This window comes from Cynara cardunculus (assembly GCF_001531365.2).
Source record: "Cynara cardunculus var. scolymus isolate 2C chromosome LG 13, CcrdV1, whole genome shotgun sequence".
Taxonomy (NCBI): Eukaryota; Viridiplantae; Streptophyta; class Magnoliopsida; order Asterales; family Asteraceae; genus Cynara; species Cynara cardunculus.
In genome coordinates this window covers 4,039,538-4,051,608 of record NC_037540.1, presented here as the reverse complement: position 1 = coordinate 4,051,608, position 12,071 = coordinate 4,039,538, and the positions used below count along the sequence as shown (strand labels likewise).

The following is a 12,071-nucleotide window of genomic DNA, read 5'->3' as shown; positions in this document are numbered from 1 at the left end:
TTAATATATATATATATATATGTTAATTTATAACTCATTTAAAATATGTATTAAATATATTAAAAATTATAAAATATATATTATAACAATATTTTATTATATATACACGTTAATTCATAACTCATTAAAAATATATATTAAAAGTTATAAAATATATATTATAACAATATTTTATTTTATAATTTATATCTCATAGTAATTTGTATTATATGTGACGGTAGCCGAGTACACCAAATAATAAATTCCAATTAATGACAGTAGTGTAAGTCTTGTCGAATCCACAGAGACTCGGTCTAACGTTGTACGACTAGCGAATCAAGTACACGATGAAAACGTAAAAACTAATAATTACGAAGGGGGGTGTTGGATTTGATTAATTACTCTAAACATGCCATAAAATATAAATTAAAACAATTTATTAAAGACCCAACATTGATTCAATAACGGTTAAGATGTTAGTGCCTATCATCGATTCCAAAAATGTAAACGGAAAGGACAAGCCCGAATTGGTTTTTATCGTTAACAAACTCTAACGACCCAAATTTTCCATAGATAATCTTTGATTAAAATAAGTTCTTTAATCAACCCTTAATCACAAATACAAGTTTAAATAAGCTCTTAAACTCATAGATGTGATTAGTTTTACCGGACTAGAAAAAGTACCAATTCAAAGCCATAAGCTCGACTTATCGAGGCTTAAATCGCGAGATTTCAAATATTCAATCTGCGAACCTTATCAAAACCAAATGAATATTAGCGTTACTCTATCAAAATTATAAGACGATTACGTATCTAAATTTGTTAATAACCATTTCATAAAGAGAATTCCAATAAGTTAGCTAAACTAATTGAAAACCCAAATATGATTAACATTAAGTTCAGAAATCAAGCAAATAAGCTTGTTCAAACATGTTTACAATGAAATCTCAAAGCAATAACAAATCAAAACCTAATTAAATCAATGTTGGAATGAATAAATTAGCAACACATGGCTAAACTAGGTTACTGATTCTAAAGATTTTAGGATTTACCGAAAGAATCACAGAAGATTGATGAGAAAATCGTGGTCCTCGCCCAATTGATCGATCTCCTCTTGCCTCTCCAATCGAACCCAGACGACCCCCTTGCTGTCTTCGCTCACGACATGTTGTTGCCTTTTCTCCCTCGATCCCACGAACTGTTGTTGTCCGCCTCCCCAATCGAAAACTGCTTCTGGTCGATGAAAATGTGGAGAGGATATGGCTCTCTTTGGGCTTGATGAAGTCCACAAAAGATAGGCCAAAACTTGGGTTTTTGCTTTTCTTTTTGGGCTGGACTCTACAAAATAGAACATAGGTTAAGTAAACATATTTATTCACAAAATATAAAGATAAAAGACTTTTTAACTTAAATTTTTAACCAAGAAAATATAACTATCAATATGTATGTATGTGTGCGTAAAGATTCAAACTATAACATTTTTATTTTACAAGAATACGAGAACATATATATGGACCTTCAAATATTTAAGCCACAATTAAAATTAAAAGAAAATAAAGTAATTAATTAAGGATAATCATGTGATTAATTTCGAATATATCTCATTATCTACATCTCTGTTTTACAAGAATGTGAGAACATTTATGGGTCTCTAAATATTTAAGTCAGAATTAAAATTAAAAGAAAATGAAGTAATTAAATAAGGATAATCATATGATTAATTTCGTATTTATATGTAATTTTAGTAACATCTTTATCTTTAAAATCACATACAAATAATACATTGACCGGTATCAAATAATTATCACAACAGAATCACATAATTAACAGACATCTCGATTAAGGTAAACATGATCATAGTTGGTTTTCGATTATCACAACATTATTGCATTCCCATCACAATAAAAATCACATAATTATTAGACAATTATCACAAACAAAATCATATCATAAACAATCTTCAAATTATCAAATCATTATCACATTAATATCACAGCAAAATCATATCATTATCACATATTATCGACACAAGACGCATCAACCTAAAAAGTCTCCGGAGATAATAGCAAAATGTAAGGGATAAAAATAAATTTAAGATAACCGAAAATTATGGACAAATACTAATTTATCTTCATTTGTTCTATTTTTTTTATGTGTTAAATTTTTTTTTTTATTCTACTTTTTATCACGTGTTAATTAATTTGGAGGCCCAGAAGTGTTCTCGTATTTTTCGTAAAACATGAATGTTCTCGTTTGAACTATTCCATATATATATATATATATATATATGTGTGTGTGTGTGTGTGTGTGTGTGTGTTTAATCATTTAAGAACTCCAAAAATTATAGGATCCATGAGATACATGCCAATTCATTAATTTAAGATAATTAATGTTAATTCAAAATATATATAATTGAGTCCCAAAAATTTTGGGGCCGGTTTGGAATCTCATGTTGGTACATCATACATGACCTTCGACATGGCCCTATACCTCATCCGAGTTGGAACTACATGATCTACAAACTCGTAATACAATGCAATATTTTCAATGTATGTAACTTATGCTTATACATATATATATACTCATATGTGTATAAATGTGTATGCCCATAATATGCAAGCTGCTAAAAGAAAGATTCACCCAAGAACATGAGTGGTTGTTTTTTTATGTGGGATTTTCTCTTTCACTCTTTAGGACCAGTTTAGGTGATCAAGATGCTGAAAGTCCACCAAGCCACTCAGGATCAAGAAAGTCATCAAAAGCATCAGTTTCCAAGTGGCTGCAAGATCATATAAGAAAAATGAGAGACACTATTCATGAGTTTATTAAGAAGCTGAACGAGAAGGCGAACACACTAGATCAATGGACAATTTCTTGTCTGATGTATTGGCACTGGGCCCCAGGAAGTTCAAGATTTTGTTTTCATTTAATAAGCATGTTGGTCAACCTATTTATGCTAGAATGACATAGATGACAAAATTGCCAAAAAGAACATTTGATGATGTGGAGAGTGTTGATGCTCCCAAAGCTAAACTTGGTGAGGTATTTAACACATCATGATGGCTGTTTATGACCTACTTTAGTTTATCATCTTATACATGGTCTTGTTGGCTAATTATTGATTAATCCTGCAGTAGTTTGAACTTTTGTAGGCTGTCTTAATGCTTCAAGAAGATGGTAAAAACATGAAACTTAAGGCAAAATTACCTAGAGGGATTCTGTTGATTGGGGCTTCAGGAACAGGAACCACCCTTTTTTTGGGTATTCATGGTGAATAACGTGATAAAATATTCATGATAAATGTCGTCACAAATATTAATGATTATTTATATTCCTCATGAATACTTAGAAAAGGGGTGGTTCTTGTGTTCCTAAGATATTTAGCGTTACTAAACGAACATGCCATGTGTTCTTAATTGTATTAGCTTCTCAACGAGATGAATAAGGTCAAAGACGATGAAATCATGATATTGGGACTAGCTGCTACTAACGTCTATAGGTGTTGCAACACTGGATTCAACTTTGATGGGATCAAGCCGATTCTTCAACACAATAGCAATGGGTAAACCAGACGAAGATGGTAGGCGAAAGATTTTTGGTATATACATGAAAGACTTAACCACGGAGGAAAGCAAAGCAATTGCTTCATATATTGATGGCATGGTCGGTGCTGATATTGAAAATATTGGTAATGAATCTAAAAGACTTACTGCTCGCAGAGGTTTGTTTAAACTTACAAAATGATTATCATTGTTTTACATATTTATGTCGTAAATATTTATGTCTAGATTATGTTTTTATGTGCATATTTTTAGGTGGTGACCATGTGAGATGCGATGATGTTCTTGAAGCTGTTAAGAGGGTCAGGTCCTAGAATTATTATGACACACAAGCTAAACCACCACATGCAGTTGGACCAAGGGCTTGTGTGCTGATCGGGAACTAATCTCGTAGCTAGTTCAAATTCGTTCATTAATTCCAGTCTCGGATTTCAATGATCTTCAAACATTATTCAAGTTTTTGTTTAATTTAACATTTTTGGCATGGCTATTAAGGTTGTTCAATTGCATATATATTACCATACAGTTGATATTGTTTTTGGAACCAACCATATATATCTACTTGGCTCATATATGGATTAAACTCTGCTCCAATTAAGTTCTTTGTATTTTCTATTACGGCCTGATCTAACAAATATAAAATAAACAAGTTCATAAATTATTGATAATCCAACTTAATTTCATACCAAACATATTAAGGGGCTCTTTGTTTTTAATAAAAAAAGCTCTTAATGTCCTCTTAAGTCTGAATTGGTCAGACATAAGAGGTCAGACATAAGAGGATTCAGTGTGTTTGTTTTTTGTTTTCAATTAAGAGCTTAAAAGCTCTTATTAGGTCTGAAAATTTAAGTGGTTGAGAAACCTCTTATTACCTCTTATTCCAAATCGTCGTCTACCTACTCTGATCTCTTTGCGCTCGATTTCTCTGGATCAACTATTTTGTCTCGATCTCTCAACTCTCAACTCTGTCAACTGTCGATCCATATCAACTCTCGATCTCTCATCTTCAAACTTCAGATTTCAGACGCAAAAAACAAACACTCTAATTGATTCAGATTTCATACTTCAGCACCACCTCTTAAAAATCAGAAGTGAATTCAGAATTCAGACTTCAACACCTCTTAAAAAACAAACGCCATCTAAATGAAAAATCAAAATTTCAAATGTGAAAATCGGAAAATCCCATTTGGCGTATAAATTGTAATCCTTTCATACCAAGCATCGAGGTCTTGCCATTTCTATTTATGAGATATCTTAACGTTCATGACCCTACTAACCAGCTTCATTAATTAGTTCCGTGTATATAATGCTTTTGCACCTGCTCGTCACAAACACATAAAAATAAAAAAAATTAAGATGTTGATTGATAAGTTAGTTGTTAGCAAATAAACTTACTCTTATTGATAAAGTTAATTTATAAACTAATGATAAAAACTAATTAATAATAGATGACCATATAAAAGAAATTTACGGATTTGGTCCCTGTGGTTTGGTGGTTTTTACGAAAATGGTCCCAGAACTTCATTTATTACAAATTAGGACTTGTCGTGTGTCGTTTTATAACGACTTGATCCCTCCCTCTAACCGGCCATCCAGTTCCTCCGTTAACCTTGAGGGCATTTTCGTTCTTTTTTCTTCTTTTGTCTTTACTCGAGGAACCAATTTAGTAAAAACCATACGAACCACAATAACCAAATCCCTAATTAAGTCTAAAAAATAAACTAAAAATATTACTTGTTCTATACTTTGAGTTTATTAAATTTATTAATTACTATACATTAATATATATTAATTATTATACTTTAAGTTTTATTTTAATATACAATATATTTTCTTTCAAAAATATATATATATATATTACTTACATCTATACGTGCACGAACACACACACACACACACACACAGAGATACACACATATAGTGAGATTCAACATAAAATTAGCGATCATTAGATTAACTGATTTAATGAATCTAATTAAATGGACGTTTACAATAAATTTTTTTAAATTAAGAAAACCTCACTATCCACCTATTTTTATTCGAAAAAAGACAAGATATAAACAAAAATCGAGCGAAATAAATTACACCAAAAAGAACAATCATATTTTTTTTACTAATTTGACATCCATATTGATTTTTTTTTTATCCGTTTTTCCATGATTTTCCGGTTTTTTTTTAGTTTGCATTGAGAGATAGAATTTGAGTTCAAGAGAAAACGTTGGAAAAAAAAGATGAAAAAATATATCAATGTGGTGTAATTAATTTTGCTTGCTTTTTATTTATTTTTCAAATAAAAATTAGGGATGGTAAGGTTTTTTAATTAAAAAAATATTGTTATAAATGTTTGTTTAATGACAAACATTGAATGATTTAATCTAATAGTTGATGGATATGAGTTTCCCTTATAATATTGAACCTCACTACGTATATATATGTGTTTGCACGCATGCGTGTATACATATGTTAATACATATTTTTTTTTGAAAGAAAATATATTATATATTAGAATTAAACTTAAAGTATAATAATTAATTGATAGATGCTAAATTATAATAAATAATTAATTTAATAAAATTAAAGTGTAAAAAAATTATATTTTTTATTTTTTAAACTTAATTATGGATTTGGTCTATGTGGTTTGTGTGGTCTTTATGTAATTGGTCCCTTGAGTAAAGATAAAAAAAGAAGTACAAGGACAAAAATGGCCTTAAAGTTAACGAAGGAACTGAATGACTATTAAAAGAAGGGACCAATTTGTTATAAAATGACATATGATGAGTCTTAATTCGTAATAAATGAAGTTGAGGGACCATTTTCGTAAAACCACCAAACCACAGGGACCGAATCCGTAATTTACTCAAAATTTAAAATGACATGTTTTTAAAATTGTTTTCTTAAACGTTTTTTAATTTCATAAGAAAAACTACTTAAAATATATGATTTTGTTAAATGGAAACCAAATTACACAGTATTATTCAAAGATTGTCTCTTTACGTTGAAATTATTTGTCATAGTTAATTGATATTTCTCGTTTCGTAAAATTCTGTGTAAATATAAAATTTATAAATTTGTGTAATTCCAACTCCCGTTTGAATCTCATACGTAATATATAAACGAACGGAAATTCTCGATAAAAGTATATTTCAGAGTAAACTGCAAATTTGGTCCATGTGGGTTGTAAAAAAATAACACCTTTTATCTTTACAGTTTTAAAATTATAAGATAACTATCATAGTTTACATAAATTTGAACTCTCTTTTTTGACAATTGATTTGATTACTATTTTTCCACTACAATTCTGAAAATGCAATCTTTACATTCAAATCAATCAACAAAAAATTCATATTTTCTTTTCCATTAACCAATCTTGAACAAATCTACACCAAAATTCCAAATGTGGAATTATAAACACATAAAAAAAACCCTTCAATCTTTGCATATTTTCTTGATCCGCTGCACCACTTCCATCATAGAACTTCGTCTTTTTGGAACCTGAGAAGCACAACGAATGCCAACATGCAAAAACCTAACAATATTCTCCTCATCATTCGGATTCGTAAGCAAATTCAGATCAAAAACCTCCGAGCTCCACCTTGATTCGTCCACACCCTGAACCCATCTCGGAAGATCGATCCCTTCTTCGTTCATTAGAACAGTCGGATCTTTACCCGTTACCAGTTCAAGCAAAAGTATTCCAAACCCATATACATCCGCCTCTCGGGATGCTATCCGGGTGTCGATAACCTCCGGTGCACGATACCCTGATAAGTTCGGGGTGGAAGAGGTAACAAGTTGGATCAATCCGGACTCCGATACAGAGGCTTGAAAGCCATTAGCGAGAAGAATGTTGTTCGATTTGATGTTTCCATGACAAAGATTGTGAGAATGAAGGTGTTCAATCGCAGAAGCAATCTGTAAAGCAATTCTACTTCTGATCTCCCATGTCAATTGGGATCTTTCCTCCCCTGAAATCAAGAACGCAAATTAACCCCAAAACCAGAAATCAAGAAAACAGAGTACAAGTTTAAAGCACAATAGTACAACTTACCATGCAAGACTGAAGACAAGCTCCCAATGGGGATGAAATCAAAAACCAGAAGCTTTTCTTCCTTCCCATAATAGTACCCTTTAATGGGCAACAGATTCTCATGGTACAATTTCCCCAAGTAAACAATTTTCTTTGTGAACTCCATTTTAGAAACACAAACGTTCTTAAGTCTCTTCACAATTACTTGACCACCATTGTCTAAGTATGCTTTATAAGTTGTACCCACAGTCCCTTTTCCGAGCATCTCTGCGGACGCCCGCAAAAGATCATCCAACAAGAAACCACCTTCCCCAAAGAACGTTAATTCGTCGTTATTATCTGGACGAGCAGAATACCCTCCATCTGAACCAGAATGATCAGTTGGTAGAATATGATCAGGACTCCGGAAGTCATATGCCGGTGGCTTCTCCGGTGATGGTGGTATTGATGACGCTGCATCTTGAACAGCTTGCCTTGAGGTTCTTGATTTGTGACAGTTTCTACATAGAAAGAAAATTGATGCAATGATAAGAATTGATCCCAGAGCTGACCCGACTACGATTCCGGCGATTGCTCCACCGGAAAGCTTGTTGCTTTCGCTTTCATTTGGGCAAGAACTTAGAGGGGCCCCGCATAACTGTTGATTGCCGGTGAATGAATTGACCGAGAGATTGGCAAAGCGGCGAGGGATTCTACCATTGAGGTTATTCATAGAGACGTTGAATTGTGAGAATTCACTGCTCAGATCAGGAATTGGTCCGGTGAATTGGTTGTTTTCTAGATAAAGATGAGTCAGTCTGGTTAAATTGTTGAAACTGGCCGATATTTCGCCGGAAAAATTGTTGCTGGAGATGTCTACTCGGATTAAATTAGAGAGCCTAAAAAAGGTCGCTGGGATTTCGCCGGATAATCGGTTGTTCTGCAAATAGATGAACCGCAACTCCGAGCAATTCTCCAGGTCCAGTAGGATTTCGCCGCGGAGGAGGTTTCCACGGAGGCTGAGTCTACGGAGTTTGGTCAAGTTTCCAATGGAGTTGGGTGGGATTTCTCCGGCGAGGCGGGCGCCTGGTAGGCGGAGGCCGGTAACACGGTTGGTGGCGTTATCGCATAATACTCCGGTCCATGAACACGGCGATGGGTCGGAACTGTTCCACCGGATTGTGTTTCCCTGTACGACGGAGCTGAATCTGATGAGGGCTTCTCTATCGGCGGCGAGATCGGAAAAGGAGACATTAAACTGAAAACAGAGAAAACAGAGGAAAATGGGTGTAAAAAGGTTGATAAATTCCATTAGAGAGTGAAATGCTTGAAAGGGTTTCTGGGTTTTGATGAGAAACTTTGAAATCGATGGCGCCGTGGAAGTGGCGCTGCATGGAGGAGGGGAAGAAGGAGAGGGTTGTGCGTTGACTGTTGACTACCACGTTGATTGTTTCTTATTTGAAAACAGAGAGTTTCTACGAGCCTCCTTTGGGGGTTTGTGCCTTTACACACGTTCAAATCATATTAAATTTCCAAAACAATTCCTAACCATTTCTTTTTATATTATTTATCATATAACAACCTTCCTAATCGTTTCAATTTGGAATCATGTGAGATTAAAGGTTTTTTTGTGAAACTTATAAAACTAATTATTAATCTTTAGATTAAATCTACAATCTGAATATTTATAATCACAAAATTACCACAAGACTTCTTAATAATCATAAAATTGTCACCGTGTAACTTTAGACCATTAGATTATTAGCTTATAAAGTTGATCAATGAACATAAACTGGTCTTATGGATCTCACGAAAAACCTTTAGATTCACATAATCCCAAGTCTATGTATTCTTATATTCTTGAATTTTTTATCTAATATAATAATTAATATCTATATATATAGAGATATAGATATAACTTATATTATATATGAGACACAAAATGGGTTCTTATAAGACTAAGAGACCATTTACCAAATACTTACCCGATAAACACTTATCAGTAAATTTATCACTATCATTTACTTACCAGGTAAGATTTTAGTCCATTAAAACGATATCGTATGCAACAATTTATCCGCTAAGCGCTTACCGTAGTAAGAGTCGTCGTCCTCATTTATCGGGTAAAACTCTTGGTCTTTGTCTCGTTCTTACTGAGTAAGATTTTTAGTCCTTACCATATCCATCCGGTAAGGTAATGAGACTCGGTGTTCACTTACCCGAATAAGTGTTTGGTAAACAACCCCTAAGAATGTGTAGTTTATTAATTTGAAAAGTTAAAAATGACTTGGTAAAAAAAGTACAAATAATGGGTTCATATAAAACGTCCATTGGAGATGCTTTATGATGCATGAATGAATGAATTATGGTCCCTTATTTCTGTTCTATCTATTTTGATAGGATAAAAATGCATTTTGTTTAAGTTAATTCCATCTTATTTTAGTTTAATGTTGTAACAATTTATTGATATATTTCTGTTATAACTTGTCTCATATATCAAATGCATTTTCTTACATACCAAATGATCAATTATTAGCTGTTATTTTATATGTTGAATAAAAGGTTTGGAATAATTTAACTTTTAAAAAAATAGAAGGTTCATTTTTATAAAATTATTCTCCCACATTAAAACAAAAAGTCCAATAATGATCTATTTTGAGACAACAAAATGTAATATTAAATATTAATTACTTTGAAACCAAACTTCATGGTTTTAACAAAAACACACATGTTACCTACTTGATAGTTTCAAAACGTTTAAAAAAAACCAATAAACTTTCATATTTTAAATGGTTTAGTTTTTAAAATATTTTTTAATAAAAAATCAATTAAAATTTATGGTTTTAAATTATTAAGTCCCTAAATTATTTTTTGGAATGAAAAAATCATTAAACTTTCACATTTTAAAAAATTAAGACCCTGAACTTTTTAAAAATAAACAAACTATCGAATTTTTATTAGTCGGTTAATATAACATTTTTAGGTTAAAATGAAGTAGGTAATCAATTTTTAAGAGTGCAATGCTTATTTATTAAAAAAAATCAGAGACTTAATCAAAAAAGTTTGATGGTTTTTTTATTCAAAATATAATTTAAGGACTTAATCATTCAAAATGAAAAGATTTAATGACCTTTTTATTTAAAATAATAATGTAAGAATTAAATTATTTAAAAAAAATAGTTTATTTAGTTTTTTGAACTTCCCCCCTTAAAATTCCTTACTTCCCTTTGACATATAGTGTAATGAATTTTTTAATTACTATTAATCAAATATCTAAAACATTCTTAATATAAAAATAAAATATATACTATAATAAAAAAAATTTAATAATTACTACTAATAAATAAACATTATAACATAATGGTCTAATTTATAAACGTAAAAGCATTGATTGAATGTGAAAATTACAACTCTAGTGGTTTAAAAGGTAACACGTTAATTGATTGATTAGGTTAAACCGTAAACAAACACATATTTATATTTAGTTAGAGGCAAAATAAGCAGTAGTCAATAAAAATTAAAATCAAAATTGTTTGGTTTTATCTATATTATATTATAAAGCATTTGATAAAAACTCTTAAAAATTATTTTTTATGCGTAAATTACTGTTTATTAATGCATATATTACTTAAAACTCAAGATTACAAGTAGAATGTGTGTATGTACAACTTATTAAAACTCCATATCTGAATTCATGTGACTAACTGCAGATAAACATAATCAAATACAAGATAAATATCTCATTTTAAATATAAAAAATCTAAAATATAATTAAGATAATCATTGAGTTCCAACAAAATACTTAATTATTATTTTTATAAAATGTTATATTATTAAACCAAAAATAAATTATTTCATTATTAAAAAATAAATTAAATAAAAAATGAGAACTTTTAAATAGTTGATTTGATATTAACATTGATATATTTTTTTTTTCCAAATGTTTATGATATATTCAAATTTACATTTTATTCAAAATTAAAATCATTATTGTTTTCTTAAAAACGCATAAAATCATATAATAACATCGACAGAAACAAATAATAAAATAAAACATTAAAATCGAGATGTGTTTTGCTGCATTGCGCAAATACTCTTCTAGTATAATATAATCAGCTCATCCCTCTAAAAACCTGAATTTTTATTCCAGTTAAATTATAAAAATTCATTCTCATTTTCATTTCTCAGCATAAACCAAACAACCTTAAATTCTTCAAGTTATAAACAAATAACACCTTCAAGTATTAAGTTTTTGGTTCTTTAAAAACATATGTAAAAAGGTTTTCTCAAAAATAATATTTTCCTTAATCAACATAATCTAATATTTATTAGAAAAGGGTAAATTGCATGAAAAAGTAACGTACTTTAACTTGATTTCTATTTTGGGTAACATACTTTCAAAACTTTCATTTTGGTACCTAAGATGTAAAGTTTTAAACACTTAAGTACCCGGGTAATCCAGTGAAAACTAATTTTAGACTAAAAAAAGAGTAATTTTAGATTAAAAAAATCTACGTCATTGACTA

At 30.7% G+C, this 12,071-nt stretch overlaps 1 protein-coding gene across 1 annotated transcript; it reads right to left on the bottom strand.

Annotated features, from left to right (window-relative positions):
* Nucleotides 1-6,778: 6,778 nt before the first annotated feature.
* On the bottom strand, nt 6,779-8,857 carry LOC112524323 (probable inactive receptor kinase At1g48480). The gene is made up of 2 exons (XM_025134102.1): nt 7,588-8,857; nt 6,779-7,504 (listed from the first exon to the last, which is right to left on the bottom strand). Exons 1-2 carry the CDS (start codon nt 8,855-8,857, stop codon nt 6,966-6,968), a joined length of 1,809 nt encoding a protein of 602 aa, XP_024989870.1. The 3' UTR covers nt 6,779-6,965.
* Nucleotides 8,858-12,071: the final 3,214 nt, after the last annotated feature.